This window comes from Salvelinus namaycush, chromosome 26, assembly GCF_016432855.1.
Source record: "Salvelinus namaycush isolate Seneca chromosome 26, SaNama_1.0, whole genome shotgun sequence".
Taxonomy (NCBI): Eukaryota; Metazoa; Chordata; class Actinopteri; order Salmoniformes; family Salmonidae; genus Salvelinus; species Salvelinus namaycush.
Window position 1 is genome coordinate 37,696,607 of NC_052332.1, and position 19,029 is coordinate 37,715,635.

General features: G+C 47.0%; 1 protein-coding gene across 1 annotated transcript in view; it reads right to left on the reverse strand.

The window, feature by feature from the left end:
• LOC120021135 (replication protein A 70 kDa DNA-binding subunit-like) overlaps positions 1–19,029 on the reverse strand; it is an 83,978-nt gene that overhangs the window by 55,632 nt on the left and 9,317 nt on the right. Inside the window, exons 3-6 of the mRNA XM_038964773.1 lie at positions 8,489–8,591; positions 7,157–7,225; positions 2,821–3,013; positions 198–334 (exon numbers count right to left, since the gene is read on the reverse strand). Coding sequence (XP_038820701.1) covers positions 198–334; positions 2,821–3,013; positions 7,157–7,225; positions 8,489–8,591 — 502 coding nt within the window. The remainder of the gene's footprint in view (positions 1–197; positions 335–2,820; positions 3,014–7,156; positions 7,226–8,488; positions 8,592–19,029) is intronic.

The window sequence follows — 19,029 nt, forward strand, 5'->3', positions numbered from 1 at the left end:
GTATACTGTATGTGTGTTACTGTGTGTGTGTGTGTGTGTGTGTGTGTGTGTGTGTGTGTGTGTGTGTGTGTGTGTGTGTGTGTGTGTGTGTGTGTGTGTGTGTGTGTGTGTGTGTGTGTGTGTGTGTGTGTGTGTGTGTGTGTTAGCATGTGTGTTAGGTGTGTGTGTTTGTACTCATTGTGTGTGTATGGTCTTACCTGCTCGCCCCACTGTGTGACTGCGACCGCCTTGCCACTGGTATCCATCAGGTGAATGTCTCTTCTATACTCCTCTCTACCTGTCTTAGAGGTGAAACGACTCAGATCATCCACACTCCTACACACTCCTATCACATCTAGAGGGGGAGAGAGAGAAAGGGAAAGAGAGGGGGGAGAGAGATAGGGGGGAGACAGACAGAGACAGAGAAACAGAGAGAAACACAGAGAGAGAGAGAAACAGAGAGAAACAGAGAGAGAGAGAGAAACAGAGAGAAACAGAGAGAGAGACAGAAACAGAGACAGCGAGAGAGACATTAGTCAGACCTTTCTACTGGTCTTGGTGGTATTGTCGTTTCCTAATTACAAAGATATTCTCCTTCCCCCTATCTCTCTCTCTCCCTTGCCTTAGCCTTCTCTCTCCATATCTCTCTCTCCCTTACTTCTTCCTCTCGCTCCTCTCTCCTCCTCTCTCCCCTTTCTCGCGCTCTAATATGTGTGTGTGTATGTGTGTATGTGTAATTCCATTATGGTTGATATGATGTCATCCACCTTTGAACTCCATTATCGCCACGGGAACAGACTGACAGCTCTCATTACACACTGTTAATCCACAATTAACTACCAAGGAGAGAGAGGAGAGGGGAGGGAAAGGGGGAGGGGAGAGAGGGAGGGAGGGAGAACAATGGGGAGAGAGAGAGAAGGGGGAGAGTTGGGGAGGGAGAACGAGGGGGCATGGAGAGAGGGGAGGAGGAGGGGGAAAGAAGGGAGAGAGGGGAGAGAGAAGGAGGAGGGGAGAAAAGGATAAAGAGGGAGGAGGCAGAGACAGAGCGGGGGGAGGAGGGGAGAGAGAGGAGGAGAGGGAGAGAGAGAGGAGGGATAGAGAGATAGAGGGGAGGGGGAAAGGAGGGAAGAGTGAGGGGAAGAAGGGGGAGAGGAGAGTGGGGGGAGAGAGGGGGAGAGGGAGAGGAGGATGGAAAAATAGAGACGGGGAGAGGGAGAGGGGGAGAGGAGGAGAGAGAGAAGGGGGAGAGAGGAGGGGAGAGAGAAGGGAGGAGACATAGGGGGACAGAGATGGGTAATGGAGGTGAGAGAGAGATAGGGGGAGAGAGGGGGGAGAAAGTAGATAGAGAGGAGATAGTGAGAGGAGAGAGAGAGAGCAGAGAGAGACGGGGAGAGAGAGGAGAGACAGGGAAAGAGAGGGAGAGAGAGAGGAGAGAGAGAGAGAGAGAGAGAGAGAGAGAGAGAGAGAGAGAGAGGGAGAGAGAGAGAGGGAGAGAGAGAGAGACGGGGAGAGAGAGGGAGAGAGGAGAGAGAGAGACGGGGAGAGAGAGGGAGAGAAAGGGAGAGAGAGAGGGAGAGAGAGAGAGGAGATAGAAAGAGGAGATAGAGAGAGAGGAGATAGAGAGAGAGAGAGAGAGAGAGAGACGGGGAAAGAGAGGGAGAGAGAGGAGATAGAGAGAGAGACAGGGAGAGAGAGAGAGAGAGATGGGGAGAGAGAGAGGGAGAGACGGGGAGAGAGAGAGGGAGAGACGGGGAGAGAGAGAGGGAGAGACGGGGAGAGAGAGAGGGAGAGACAGGGAGAGAGAGAGAGGGAGAGACAGGGAGAGAGAGAGACTGGGAAAGAGAGGGAGAGAGGAGAGAGAGAGAGACAGGGAAAGAGAGGGAGAGAGGAGAGACGGGGGGAGAGAGAGAGACGGGGAAAGAGAGGGAGAGAGAGAGAGACAGGGAAAGAGAGGGAGAGAGGAGAGAGAGAGACGGGGAGAGAGAGGGAGAGAGGAGAGAGAGAGGGAGAGAGGAGAGAGGGAGAGAGGAGAGAGAGGGAGAGAGAGGGAGAGAGGAGCTTCAGCTTATGAAACATGGGACCAACACTTACATGTTGCATTTATATCTTTGTTCAGTCCCTTAACCACTCCTCAACCCCATCCCAAACCAACCAAACCCAGTCGACCCCAACACAACCCAACCAAACATCCTAACCAACCATCCCAAACTCATCCAAACCCAGTGTGTTGAAGCTCCAATTTAACTTCCAGAAAAAGTAATGACTTCATCATAATATCATTCCTCATCCTCTCCGTTCAGTCCAAATGAAGAAAGTCATGTCTTCACATTATTTGACCTCATGTAGAAGAGGAGTGAGTGACAGCCAATCAGAACAAAAATACTGGCAAATGTCAGCCCAATCTGCATCGAGCCCTTCTAATTTACCTGGCAAGGCTGGGAGATAAGACAGGGAATGGATATGAGGGAGGAATGGAGGGGAGGGATGGAGGGAAACAGGGAGAGGAGATGGAGGGGTTAGGGCAGAGACCGTTTAAAGCTGTACAGCTTCATTAAGTGTTTATAATAAACTGTGGATTAAACGTTCTCATCTCTTTATTTCTTCTCCATCTATGTAACTGTCTATCTAAATGACTTTACCACTGACAGTCTGATGCTGTACTAAGTCCATCTGTCTATCACCCTTCCCACCTTTCTTTCGCTCTTTCTCTCCTCCCTTTTTCTTCTCTCCCTCTCTCTCTCATCACACCCCCTTCCTCCCCCCCAAATATTACTAATTCTTCACCCCCTTTCTCCGCCACCATCTCCAACCCCCCCCCCCCCCCCCCCCCCCCCCCATCACCAATGATGTCGTCCTTCTCCATATGCTCCAGCTGAGCGATGGGTATGAAGTCGCACTCCACCATGGGAAGGTCCTGGTCGTCCTCACACGGCACGATGGATGTCTCACTTCGAAGGATCATCTCATAGCTGTTATTCAGGCTAATATACTTCTTATAGGCGTCCTTTACTTTGAACTGTGAGATGTAGTACACCTAGATATAGAGAGAGACAGAGAGAGAGAGAGAAACAGAGACAGAGAGAGAGAGATACAGAGAGAGACAGAGAGAGAGAGAGACAGAGACACAGAGAGAGAGAGACAGAGACACAGAGAGAGAGAGCGAGAGAGACAGAGAGAGACAGAGAGAGAGATACAGAGAGAGAGACAGAGACACAGAGAGAGAGCGCGAGAGAGACAGAGAGGGAGAGAGAGAGGGAGAGAGACAGAGACAGAGAGAGAGATACAGAGAGAGAGACAGAGAGAAAGACAGAGACACAGAGAGAGAGAGTGAGAGAGACAGAGAGAGAGAGAGAGAGAGTGGGAGAGACAGAGAGAGAGAGAGAGGTTAGATTGCTTTAGGGTGCTTTAGGATTTGGTGGGAGGGAGAGAGATGGATTGAGGGAGAGGTAGTGAGATGGATTGAGGGAGAGGGAGTGAGATGGATTGAGGGAGAGGTAGTGAGATGGATTGAGGGAGAGGGAGTGAGATGAATTGAATTGATAATTTCAAAAACAAACATACAACACTTCACTTGCCAGCAAGTTAACTCTTATAAAATAGGGTTTGGAGAAATCTGCAGTCTTATTGGTCAGACAAAGCCGTGAATACAACTCCGATAACTTTACAGGGATAGGCTCGTCATTATTTTGGCCATGTTTCAAGGTAACACTGTTAGTAACACTGTCATATTATGTACCACCTCTCCAAATAGTGTAACTCAATGGAGTCTTTAAGGTTGCTATCATATCAATCCCATCAGGACCACTACCTCTCTAATACTCCAGGAAAGAGAGGTGACATTTTTGTTACGTGACAGTCTTATTCCAAAATGGATTCAATGAACAAAACAATCTACACACAATACCCCATAATGACATCACAATACCCCATAATGACATCACAATACCCCATAATGACATCACAATACCCCATAATGACATCACAATACCCCATAATGACAAAGCGAAAACAGGTTTGTAGAAATGTTTGCAAATGTATTAAATATAAATAACAGAAATACCTTATTTACATAAGTATTCAGACCCTTTCCTATGAGACTCGAAATTGAGCTCAGGTGCATCCTGTTTCCATTGGTCGTCTTTGGGATGTTTCTACAACTTGATTGGAGTCCACCAGTGGTAAATTCAATTGTTTGGACATAATTTGGAAAGGCACACACCTGTCAATATAAGGTCTCACAGTTGACAGTGCATGTCAGAGCAAAAACCAAGCCATGAGGTCGAAGAATTGTCCGTAGAGCTCAGAGACAGGATTGTCTCGAGGCACAAATCTGGGGAAGGATACCAAAAAATGTCTGCAGCATTGAAGGTCCACAAGAACATGGTAGCCTCCATCATTCTTAAATGGAAGAAGTTTGTAACCACCAAGACTCTTCCTAGATCTGGCCACCCGGCCAAACTGAGCAATAGGGGGAGAAGGGCCCTGGTCAGGAAGGTGACCAAGAACCTGATGGTCACTCTGGCAGAGCTCTATAGCTCCTCTGTGGGGATGGGAGAACCTTCCAGAAGGACAACCATCTCTGCAGCACTCCACCAATCAGACCTTCATGGTAGACTGGCCAGACGGAAGCCACTCCTCAGTATAAGGCACATGACAGCCAGCTTGGAGTTTGCAAAAAGCCACCTAAAGACTCTCAGACCATGAGAAACAAGAGTCTCTGATCTGATGAAACCAAGATGGAGCTCTTTGGCCTGAATGCCAAGTGTCACTTCTGGAGGAAATCTTACACCATCCCTACGGTGAAGCACGGTGGTGGCAGCATCATGCTGTGGGGATGTTTTTCTGCAGCAGGGACTGGGAGACTAGTCAGGAATGAGCAAAGATGAACAGAGCAAAGTACAGAGAGATCCTTGATGAAAATCTGCCCCAGAGTGCTCAGGACCTCAGACTGGGGCAAAGGTTCACCTTCCAACAGGACAGCGACCCTACGCACACAGCCAAGACAACGCAGGAGTTCCTTTGGAATACTTCTGAATGTCCTTGAGTGGCCCAGCCAGAGCCCGGACTTGAACCCGATCAAACAACTCTGTAGAGAACTGAAAATAACTGTGCAGCGACACTCCCCATCCAACCTTACAGATCTTGAGAGGATCTTCAGAGAAGAATGGGAGAAACTTCACAAATACAGGTGTGCCGAGCTTGTAGCGTCATTCCCAAGAAGATTCAAGGCTGTAATCGCTGTCAAAGGTGCTTCAACAAAGTACTGAGCAAAGGGTCTGAACACTGGGATGTGATGAACACACATCACATCCCTGTCAATACCAGACCAGATAGAGACAATCATTTATTTTATTTATAAATGCATCTATTTATTTATATTTTATAGGGCAATAGGGCACAAATGGAAACTCTAATTGAGTTATTATTGAACTATGTACAGAGAATGAAGAGAAAGCTGTACAAGTACATGTGTTTTACAAGTACAGTCAAGTACAATCTAGTACGTATCAGGGTTGGGTCAATTCTATTTCAATTCCAGTGAATTCTGGAAGAATACTACAATTCCAATTCTCTTCAATGATTCTTCAATGAGGAAGATTTAGAACTGATATTTGGTTTACTTTCTGAATTGAAATGGAATTGAAATGGAATTAACCCCAACCGTGCTACAGCAGCTGTATGTACTGTTCCAGTGGGGATCACAGGACAACTCACTGTGAAAGGTAAAACAATGAACACAGGATCACCTCACTGTGAAAGGTAAAACAATGAACACAGGATCACCTCACTGTGAAAGGTAAAACAATGATCACAGGATCACCTCACTGTGAAAGGTAAAAACAATGATCACAGGTCACCTCACTGTGAAAGGTAAAAACAATGATCACAGGTCACCTCACTGTGAAAGGTAAAACAATGATCACAGGTCACCTTTCTGTGAAAGGTAAAAACAATGATCACAGGTCACCTCACTGTGAAAGGTAGGACAATGATCACAGGTCACCTCACTGTGAAAGGTAGGACAATGATCACAGGTCACCTCACTGTGAAAGGTAGGACAATGATCACAGGTCACCTCACTGTGAAAGGTAAAAACAATGATCACAGGTCACCTCACTGTGAAAGGTAAGACAATGAACACAGGTCACCTCACTGTGAAAGGTAAAACAATGATCACAGGTCACCTCACTGTGAAAGGTAAAACAATGATCACAGGTCACCTCACTGTGAAAGGTAAAAACAATGATCACAGGTCACCTCACTGTGAAAGGTAAAACAATGATCACAGGTCATCTCACTGTGAAAGGTGAAACAATGATTACAGGTCACCTCACTGTGAAAGGTAAGACAATGATCACAGGTCACCTCACTGTGAAAGGTAAAACAATGATCACAGGTCACCTCACTGTGAAAGGTGAACAATGATCACAGGTCACCTCACTGTGAAAGGTAAAACAATGATCACAGGTCACCTCACTGTGAAAGGTAAGACAATGATCACAGGTCACCTCACTGTGAAAGGTAAAAAAACAATGATCACAGGTCACCTCACTGTGAAAGGTAAAACAATGATCACAGGTCACCTCACTGTGAAAGGTAAAACAATGATCACAGGTCACCTCACTGTGAAAGGTGAACAATGATCACAGGTCACCTCACTGTGAAAGGTAAGACAATGATCACAGGTCACCTCACTGTGAAAGGTAAGACAATGATCACAGGTCACCTCGCTGTGAAAGGTAAGACAATGATCACAGGTCACCTCACTGTGAAAGGTAAGACAATGAACACAGGTCACCTCACTGTGAAAGGTAAAACAATGATCACAGGTCACCTCACTGTGAAAGGTAAAAACAATGATCACAGGTCACCTCACTGTGAAAGGTAAAACAATGATCACAGGTCACCTCACTGTGAAAGGTGAAACAATGATTACAGGTCACCTCACTGTGAAAGGTAAAAAAACAATGATCACAGGTCACCTCACTGTGAAAGGTAAAACAATGATCACAGGTCACCTCACTGTGAAAGGTAAAACAATGATCACAGGTCACCTCACTGTGAAAGGTAAAACAATGATCACAGGTCACCTCAGAGTGTGAGTATCTCTTCTCTGTAGCTAGATGCAGTCAGGACAGAGGTATGGTATGGTAAGAGTCAATACAGACAGGCTCACCTTGCCCGTCTCCAGCAAAGGGAAGAACTTGTCCACTTCCTTGTCAAAGGCTGTTACTCTGATCTCCCCCTGTCAATCACAGAGACACTGTCAGCACAGCGTCAATCAACAGTTTACTGAGAAACTGTCACACACACGTGCATGCACACACAAAACTGTCAGCAGTGTGTCACTCAAGGAGAAACTTTAACTACTACACAGTAGATAGTTGTCTGACATACAGAGACATTGAAGGTGACAGAAGATATGAGGACTAGAGTATAAGAACAAACACACAAACAAACACACACACACACACACACACACACACACACACACACACACACACACACACACACACACACATAGACACACACACACACAGACACACACACCACAGACACACACACACACACACACACACACACAGACACACACACACACAGACACACACACACAGACACACACACACAGACACACACACACACAGACAGACACAGACACACACACACACACACACACACACACACACACACACACACACACACACACACACAGACACTGACACACAGACACACACACACACACAGACAGACACACACACACACACACACACACACACACACACACACACACACACACACACACACACACACACAGACACACACACACACAGACACACACAGACACACACACACACACACAGACACACACACACAGACACACACACACACAGACACACACACACACACACACACACACACACACACACAGACACACACACACAGACACACACACACACACACACACACACACACACACACACACACACACACACACACACACACACACACAGACACACACACACACACACACAGACACACACACACAGACACACACACATACACACATACACACACACACACACACACACACACACACACAGACACACACAGACACACAGACACACACACACACACACACAGACACACACACACAGACACACACACACACACAGACACAAACACAGACACACACACACACAGACACACACAGACACACACACACACACAGACACACACACACAGACACACACACACAGACAGACACACACACACACACAGACACACACACACACACACACACACAGACACACACACACAGACACACACACACAGACACACACACACAGACATACACACACAGACACACACACACACACACACAGACACACACACAGACACACACACAGACACACACACACAGACAGACACACACACACAGACACACACACACACACACAGACACACAGACACACACACACAGACACACACACAGGATAGTCATACTCACGCTCTCGTCCACGATATCGAAGTAGAATAATTTTCCCTTTTGTCTTGAGTTGCTCCAAGGACAGATGTTGTTCTTTTTGGTGACCCGGGCCCTGATGGTCCATCTGGGGAGGAAGAGAGAGAGTTAGAGAGAGATAATCTACTCTTATTGGTGACCCCAGTAAAAGGAACATGACAGCCCGCTTGGAGTTTGCCAAAAGGCACCTAAAAACTCTCAGACAATGAGAAACAAGATTCTCTGGTCTGATGAAACCAAGAATGAACTCTTTGGCCTGAATGCCAAGCGTCACTTCTGGAGGAAACCTGGCACCATCCCCACGGGGAAGCATGGTGGTGACAGCATCATGCTGTGGGGATGTTTTTCAGCGGCAGGGAATGGGAGACTAGTCAGGATCAAGGCAAAGATGAACAGAGCAAAGTACAGAGAGATCCTTGATGAAAACATGCTCCAGAGTGCTCAGGACCTCAGACTGGGGCGAAGGTCCACCTTCCAACAGGACAACAACCCTAAGCACACTGTCACGCCCTGACTTTAGTTATATTTGTTTTCTTTATTTTTTGGTTAGGTCAGGGTGTGACAAGGGTGGTTTGTTTAGTTTTTGTATTTTCTAGGGTTTTTTGACTTGTCTAGGGTTTTTGTTAATCTATGGGGATTTTGTATGGTCTAGGGGTAATTAGGTTTATGGTGGCCTGAGTTGGTTCCCAATCAGAGACAGCTGTTTCTCGTTGTCTCTGATTGGGGAGCCTATTTAGGTTGCCATTTTCCATGTTGGTTTTGTGGGTAGCTGTTTTCTGTCTTTGTGTCTGTACCAGACAGGACTGTTTCGTTTTGTTTCATTCTCTTTGTTATTTTTGTTTAGTGGTCTGTTTTTAATAAATTAACATGAACACTTACCACGCTGCGCTTTGGTCTGACTACTCTTCATCCGACGACGAAAATCGTTACACACACAGCCAAGACAACACAAGAGTGGCTTCGGTACAAGTCTCTGAATGTCCTTGAGTGGCCCAGCCAGAGCCCGGACTTGAACCTGATCGAAGATCACTGGGGAGACCTGAAAATAGCTGTGCAGCAGTGCTCGAGAGGAGGATCTGCTTGAGAGGATCTGCAGAGAAGAAACTCCCCAATTACAGGTGTGCCAAGCTTGTAGCATTTTACCCAAGAAGACTCAAGGCTGTAATTGCTGCCAAAGGCGCTTCAACAAAGTACTGAGTAAAGGGTCTTAATACTTATGTAAATATGATATTTCTGGGGGGTTTTGGCGATGGGGGGGTTTGCAAAAATTTCTCAAAACCTGTTTTAGGCTTTGTCATTATGGGGTATTGTGTGTATATTGATGATTGATGATTATAGGACAAGGCTGTAACCTAACAAATTGTTGAAAAAGTCAAGGGGTCTAAATACCCCTTGACTTTTTCTTTTTTTTTCTTAAAAAATGTGTTATTTGTTGGTATTCGTTGAAACATGTTGTTTGTTGTAACGTCCGTCATTAAATGAAGACCAAGGTGCAGCGTGGTAGGCGTACATTTTCTTTAATATTAAATGTTCCACCAAAAACAATAAACAACTCAATGAACGAACGAAAAGCTTAGGAGTGCAACCACATGCATCAAACAAAGACAAGATCCCACAACAGAAGGTAGGAAAAAGGGCTGCCTAAGTATGATTCCCAATCAGAGACAACGATAGACAGCTGCCTCTGATTGGGAACCATACTCGGCCAAACAAAGAAATATAAATATAGATTTCCGACCCTAGTCACACCCCGACCTACCAAATAGAGAATTTAAAGGATCTCTAAGGTCAGGGCGTGACAGTACCCCCACCCCCAAAGGTGCGGACCCCTGGCCGCAAACCTGAACCTATAGGGGAGGGTCCGGGTGGGCATCTACCCTCGGTGGCGGCTCCGGCTCGGGACGTAGCCCCCGCTCCCTACGCCGATCCCTCCGCTTCTGTGGAACCGGACCGTGAATCTTCGCCTGAGACTCTGGACCGTGAATCGTTGCCGGAGGAACCGGACCGCGGATCATCGCCGGAGGCTCTGAACTGGGAACCACCGCTGGAGGCTCCGGACTGCAGATCGTCGCCGGAGGCTCCGGACTGGGAATCCCCGCTGGAGGCTCCGGACTGCAGCTCGTCACTGAAGACTCCGGACTGCGGCTCGTCCCTGGAGACTCCGAACTGCGGATCGTCGCTGGAGGCTCCGGACTGCGGATCGTCCCTGGAGGCTCCGGACTGCGGACCGTCGCTGGAGGCTCCGGACTGCGGACCGTCGCTGGAGGCTCCGGACTGTGGACCGTCGCTAGAGGCTCCGGACAGGGGACCGTCGCTGGAGGCTCCGGACAGGGGATCGTCGCTAGAGGCTCCGGACCGGGGACCGTCGCTGGAGGCTCCGGACCGTGGATCGTCGCTGGAGGCTTCGTGCCATGGATTGTCGATGCAGGCTCCGGCCCATGGATCTTCACTGGAGGCGTCGTGCCATGGATCATCACTAGAGGCTTCGTACGTGGAGCCGGAACAGGTCTCACCGGACTGAGGAGACGTACTGGAAGCCTGGAGCGTGGAGCTGCCACAGGGCTTACCAGGCTGGGGAGACATACTGGAGGCCTGGTACGTGGAACCGGAACAGGTCTCACCGGACTGGGGAGATGCACTGGAATCCTGGTGCGTGGAGCTGCCACAGGGCTTACCAGGCTGGGGAGACATACTGGAGGCCTGGTGCGTGGAGCAGGCACCGGATACACTGGGCCGTGGAGGCGCACTGGAGGTCTCGAACGTAGAGCTGGCACAACCCGTCCTGGCTGGATGCCCACTTCCACCTGGCAAATGCGGGGCACTGGCACAGAGCGCACCGGCCTGTGAATGCTCACTGGAGACACCGTTCGCATTACCACATAACACGGTGCCTGACCAGTCACACGCTCCCCACGGTAAGTACGGGGAGTTGGCTCAGGTCTGAACCCTGACTCCGGCCAATCTCCCCATGTGCCCCCCCCCCCAAAAAAAAATTGGAGGCTGCCTCTCGTGCTTACTTCGTTGAGCTAACTCCTCGTATTGTCGCCGTTCCGCTTTCGCTGCCTCTATCTCCTCCTTCGGACGGCAATACTCCCCGGCCCTTGTCCAGGGTCCTGCTCCCTCCAGGATTTCCTCCCAGGTTCAGTCCTCCTGGCCACGCTGCTTGGTCCGTTGGTGGTGGAATTTTCTGTAACGTCCGTCGCTAAATGAAGACCAAGGTGCAGCGTGGTAGGTGTACATTTTCTTTAATTTTAAATGTTCCACCAAAAACAATAAACAACTCAATGAACGAACGAAAAGCTTAGGAGTGCAACCACATGCAACAAACAAAGACAAGATCCCACAACAGAAGGTGGGAAAAAGGGCTGTCTAAGTATGATTCCCAATCAGAGACAACGATAGACAGCTGCCTCTGATTGGGAACCATACTCGGCCAACAAAGAAATATAAACATAGATTTCCCACCCTAGTCACACCCTGACCTACCAAATAGAGAATTTAAAGGATCTCTAAGGTCAGGGCGTGACATTTGTTAACATAGTAAATAACTGGTATGGCAAATACCAGTTGAGAGAGTACAAAAAAATAACATGTTACAGAATTCCTTTTATTCACTAGCATTCCAGCTAAGATAAGCCCTCCGTCCCACTGTACAGCCAACATAAAGAACAAGGAGAAGAAGAACACTGAAAGAAAAATATCATTGTTTACATTTCCAGTTCCACCATAATCTCCATGTAACCTACTTTACTTTCTGTTAACTTTGTTTCCACAGCAACTACAGAATTCAGTAGGTGTGCGGGACCAAGTGGCAGCCTACTCCCTATATAGTGCACTACATTTGACCAAGGCCCATAGGGCTAAATAGGACTAAATAAGGAGAAGAGTGCCATTTGGGACACATCCTGACAGTTTTCTAACACCTGGATGATACATTTTGAAATCCACTCAGTTTTACATTAAAGGAGCAATCAGAAGTTCCCACATCCATTTTTGGACTTATACATGTATGATATGTAGCCATTGATTCTCGAAGAATATAATTTATAAATGCCTCATGACCTTAGTTCAACTGTCGTACCCCAACAGAATCCAAAATATTAACTTGTTTTACTCCAATGTTTGTAAACAAAGAAAATATAAACAAACACTATATACAGCGGTTTCAGAAAGTATTCACACCCACTAACTTCTTTCACATGTTGTTGTGTTACAGCCTGAATTTAAATTGGATAGAATTGAGATTTCTTGTCACTGGCCAACACACAATACCCCATAATGTCAAAGCGGAATTATGTTTTTTGAAATTTTTACGAATTAATAAAAAATGAAAAGCTGAAATGTCTTGATTCAATAATTATTCAACCCCTTTGTTATGGCAAGCCCAAATAAGTTCAGTAGTAAACATTTGCTTAACAAGTCACATAGAGAGCGAGAGAGAGAGAGACAGAGAGACAGAGACAGAGAGAGAGCGAGAGGTAGAGATAGAGAGAGAGGGAGAGAGAGAGAGAGAGTTGCATGGTGAAGTTATTAATTACACTTTGGATGGTGTATCAATACACCCAGTCACTAGATACAGGCATCCTTCCTAACTCAGTTGCCGGAGAGGAGTTTAATGGCTGTGATAGGACAAAACTGAGGATGGATCAACAACATTGTAGTTACTCCACAACACTAATCTAATTGACAGAGTGAAAAGAAGGAAGCCTTTACAGAATTAAAATATTCCAAAACATGCATCCTGTTTGCAACAAGGCATTAAAGTAATACTGCAAAAAAAATTGGCAAAGCTTTTAACTTTTTGTTCTGAATGCAAAGTGTTATGTTTGGGGCAAATCCAATAGAACACATTACTGAGTACCACTTTGCATATTTTCAACATACTGTAGTGGTTGCTGCATCATGATATGGGTATGCATGTAATCGTTATGGACTGAGGAGTTTTTCAGGATAAAAAAATAAACAGAACGGAAGCAAAATCCTTGAGGAAAACCTGTTTCAGTCTGCTTTCCATCAGACACAAGGAGATTAATTCACCTTTCAGTAGGTCAATAACCTAAAACACAAGGCCAAATCTACACTGGAGTTTCTTACCAAGAAGACAAGTGAATTTTGTGGGTGTGTTACAGTTTTGACTTAAAATTACTTGAAAATCTATGGAATGATCTGAAAATTGCTGTCTAGCAATGATCAACAACCAATTTGACAGAGCTTGAAGAGTTTTGAAAATAATATACCGGCAATTATTGTACAATCAAGGTGTAGAAAGCTCTTAGAGACTTACCCTGAAAGACTCATAGCTGTAATCACTGCCGTAGGTGACTCTAACATGTATTAACCCAGGGGGGTGACGTGATTACTTATGTAAATTAGATATTTCTGTATTTAATTTTCAATAAATGTGCAACATTTCTAAAAACATGTTTTCACTTTGTTATTATGGGGTATTGTGTGTAGGGTAAAAATATATTTAATCCATTTTGAATTCAGGCTGTTGCACAACAAAATGTGGAATAAGTCAAGGGGTATGAATACTTTCTGAATGTAGTGTAGCCTCATGGTTACATTTCTATTGTTGATATCATGGATGGTCAATCCTTGCATCCATAGCTGTGTCTATTCATTTAAGAGTGATTACATTTCTGCAGCCTTTTTGCTGACAAGCAAATCCCGGATTGTGGCTTTGAAACAGCAGCAGGATAGTTTGTGTTTGTGCAGCGGTCTGCTGTCTCCCTGCTGCTGTTTCAAATGAAGCTGTTGGGGAATATTCACACTATAACTCTGGCAGCCCTATCACAAGAACAGCTGTGTGTTTGAGTTTGTGTATGTGGTGTACTGTGTGTGTGTATGTGTATATATGTGTGTGTGTTTATCCTCTATTTCCAATAGTGTCAGAAACCCCAGAACTAATTACCAAACCCTTTATATACGGAGAACAGAGGGTCTATAATCCCCACTCTGCTCTCTTCACCACCAGTACCAGACAGTTACATACTTCTAATGAAATGAGAAAGAAAGGAATAGTATCAAATGAAAAGAAAAAGAGAGGAGAGAGAGAGAGCGAGAGAGAGACAGAGAGAGAGGAGAGAGAGAGAAGAACGAGAGAGAGAGACAGAGAGAGAGAGAGGAGAGAGAAGAACGAGAGAGAGACAGAGAGAGAGAGGAGAAAGAGAGAGAAGAGCGAGAGAGACAGAGAGAGAGAGACAGGGACAGAGAGAGAGAGAGACAGAGAGAGAGATAAGAAACTTCAGGCTCTCAAATTTAAAAAGCATGCGGACCTGATGGCACCCTAAATGAGATGCTCAAACTCACTAGTGCAAAATTTAATTTGGCTATATTAATACTGTTTAATTTGATCCTGAGTGTAGGTTATTTCCCTGACATCTGGAATCAAGGACTCATAACCCCAATCTTTAAAAACGGAGACAAATTTGACACTAACAATTACAGAGGCATTTGTGTGAACAGTGACCTGGGGAAGGTTTTCTGTAGTATTATAAATGTAAGAGTTCTAAACTTCCTTAATAAGCACAATTTCTTGAGTAAAAGCCAAATTGGATTTATACCAAAACATCGCACAACTGATCATATTTACACCCTACACACCCTGATAGATAAACATGTCCACCAAAATAATACCAAAATATACGCTTGCTTTATCGACTTCCAAAAAGCATTTGATTCCATTTGGCATACAGGACTGTTCTACAAAGTTATTGAAAGTGGTGTAGGGGGTAAAACATATGACATAATTAAATCAATGTATACTGGCAATACGAGCAGCATTAAAATTGTCAAGAAAATAATAAAATTCTTTAACCAGGGGCGGGGCCTTCGTCAGGGTTGTAATCTGAGCCCTGCACTCTTCAATATTTACATCAACGAATTGGCCACTATTCTAGAAAAATGCTCAGCCCCTGGTGTTAGTGTTATGCAGATGAATGAGGACCCAAAAGCGACTTAACAAAAACAGAGTCTTTATTCCAAACTTAAACAAAACGGTACTCCTGGATATATCTTAGATGACACCTGCTCACACGCAGCATCTGATGAAGGCAAAAACACGACAGGGCGGAACCAGGACACGGAACAGCAAACATCAAACAAAGATCCGACAAGGACAGAAGCGGAAAACAGAGGGAGAAATAGGAACTCTAATCAGAGGGCAAAATAGGGGACAGGTGTGAAAGATTAAATGAGGTAGTTAGGAGAATGAGGAACAGCTGGGAGCAGGAACGGAACGATAGAGAGAGAGCGAGAGAGGAAGAGAGGGAGGGGAAGAGAGAGGGAAAGAACCTACTAAGACCAGCAGAGGGAGACAAATGGAAGGGAAGCACAGGGACAAGACATGATAATCAAAAGACAAAACATGACAGTACCCCCCCACTCACCGAGCGCCTCCTGGCGCACTCGAGGAGGAACCCTGGCGGCAACGGAGGAAATCATTAATCAACGAACGGTCCAGCACGTCCCGAGATGGAACCCAACTCCTCTCCTCAGGACCGTAACCCTCCCAATCCACTAAGTACTGGTGACCACGTCCCCGAGAACGCATGTCCATGATCTTCCGTACCTTGTAAATAGGTGCGCCCTCGACAAGGACGGGAGGGGGGGAGGGAAGACGAACGGGAGCGCGAAGAAAAGGCTTGACACAAGAGACATGGAAGACAGGGTGGACGCGACGAAGATGTCGCGGAAGAAGCAGTCGCACAGCGACAGGATTGACGACCTGAGAGACACGGAACGGACCAATGAACCGCGGAGTCAACTTGCGAGAAGCTGTCGTAAGGGGAAGGTTACGAGTGGAAAGCCACACTCTCTGACCGCGACAATACCTAGGACTCTTAATCCTACGTTTATTGGCGGCTCTCACAGTCTGCGCCCTGTAACGGCAAAGTGCAGACCTGACCCTCCTCCAAGTGCGCTCACAACGTTGGACAAAAGCCTGAGCGGAGGGAACGCTGGACTCGGCGAGCTGGGACGAGAACAGAGGAGGCTGGTAACCAAGACTACTCTGAAACGGAGATAGCCCTGTAGCAGACGAAGGAAGCGAGTTGTGAGCGTACTCAGCCCAGGGGAGCTGTTCTGCCCAAGACGCAGGGTTTCGAAACGAAAGGCTGCGTAAAATGCGACCAATCGACTGATTGGCCCTTTCTGCTTGACCGTTAGACTGGGGATGAAACCCGGAAGAGAGACTGACGGAAGCACCGATCAAACGACAGAACTCCCTCCAAAACTGTGACGTGAATTGCGGACCTCTGTCTGAAACGGCGTCTAACGGGAGGCCATGAATTCTGAACACATTCTCAATGATGATTTGTGCCGTCTCCTTAGCGGAAGGAAGCTTAGCGAGGGGAATGAAATGTGCCGCCTTAGAGAACCTATCGATAACCGTAAGAATCACAGTCTTCCCCGCAGACGAAGGCAGACCGGTAATAAAGTCTAAGGCGATGTGAGACCATGGTCGAGAAGGAATGGGAAGCGGTCTGAGACGACCGGCAGGAGGAGAGTTACCTGACTTAGTCTGCGCGCAGTCCGAACAAGCAGCCACGAAACGGCGCGTGTCCCGCTCCTGAGTAGGCCACCAAAACCGCTGGCGAATAGAAGCAAGCGTACCCCGAACACCGGGGTGGCCAGCTAACTTGGCAGAATGAGCCCACTGAAGAACAGCCAGACGAGTAGGGACAGGAACAAACAGAAGGTTACTAGGACAAGCGCGCGGCGACGCAGTGTGAGTGAGCGCTTGCTTTACCTGTCTCTCAATTCCCCAGACAGTCAACCCGACAACACGCCCTTCAGGGAGAATCCCCTCGGGGTCGGTAGAAACCACAGAAGAACTAAAGAGACGGGATAAGGCATCAGGCTTGGTGTTCTTATTCCCCGGGCGATAGGAAATCACGAACTCGAAACGAGCGAAAAACAACGCCCAACGAGCTTGACGTGCATTAAGTCGTTTGGCAGAACGGATGTACTCAAGGTTCTTATGGTCAGTCCAAACGACAAAAGGAACGGTCGCCCCCTCCAACCACTGTCGCCATTCGCCTATGGCTAAGCGGATAGCGAGCAGTTCGCGGTTACCCACATCATAGTTGCGTTCCGATGGCGACAGGCGATGAGAAAAGTAAGCGCAAGGATGAACCTTATCGTCAGACTGGAAGCGCTGGGACAGAATGGCTCCCACGCCCACCTCTGAAGCGTCAACCTCGACAATAAATTGTTTAGTGACGTCAGGAGTAACAAGGATAGGAGCGGATGTAAAACGCTTCTTGAGGAGATCAAAAGCTCCCTGGGCGGAACCGGACCACTTAAAGCAAGTCTTGACAGAAGTCAGAGCTGTGAGAGGGGCAGCCACTTGACCGAAATTACGAATGAAACGCCGATAGAAATTAGCGAAACCGAGAAAGCGCTGCAACTCGACACGTGACTTAGGGACGGGCCAATCGCTGACAGCCTGGACCTTAGCGGGATCCATCTGAATGCCTTCAGCGGAAATAACAGAACCAAGAAAAGTGACAGAGGAGACATGAAAGGCGCACTTCTCAGCCTTCACGTAGAGACAATTCTCTAAAAGGCGCTGGAGTACACGTCGAACGTGCTGAACATGAATCTCGAGTGACGGTGAAAAAATCAGGATATCGTCAAGGTAAACGAAAACAAAGATGTTCAGCATGTCTCTCAGTACATCATTGACTAATGCCTGAAAGACCGCTGGAGCATTAGAGAGACCGAACGGCAGAACCCGGTATTCAAAATGCCCTAACGGAGTGTTAAACGCCGTTTTCCACTCGTCCCCCTCTCTGATGCGTACGAGATGGTAAGCGTTACGAAGGTCCAACTTAGTAAAGAACCTGGCTCCCTGCAGCATCTCGAAGGCTGACGACATAAGGGGAAGCGGATAACGATTCTTAACCGTTATGTCATTCAGCCCTCGATAATCCACACAGGGGCGCAGAGTACCGTCCTTCTTCTTAACAAAGAAAAACCCCGCTCCGGCGGGAGAGGAAGAAGGCACCACGGTACCGGCGTTGAGAGAAACAGACAGATAATCCTCGAGAGCCTTACGTTCGGGAGCCGACAGAGAGTAAAGTCTACCCCGAGGGGGAGTGGTCCCCGGAAGGAGATCAATACAACAATCATACGACCGGTGAGGAGGAAGGGAGCTGGCTCTGGACCGACTGAAGACCGTGCGCAGATCATGATATTCCTCCGGCACTCCTGTCAAGTCACCAGGTTCCTCCTGAGTAGAGGGGACAGAAGACACAGGAGGGATAGCAGACATTAAACACTTCACATGACAAGAAACGTTCCAGGATAGGATAGAATTACTAGACCAATTAATAGAAGGATTATGACATACTAGCCAGGGATGACCCAAAACAACAGGTGTAAAAGGTGAACGAAAAATCAAAAAGGAAATGGTCTCACTGTGGTTACCAGATACTGTGAGGGTTAAAGGTAGTGTCTCACATCTGATACTGGGGAGAAGACTACCATCTAAGGCGAACATGGGCGTGGGCTTCCCTAAC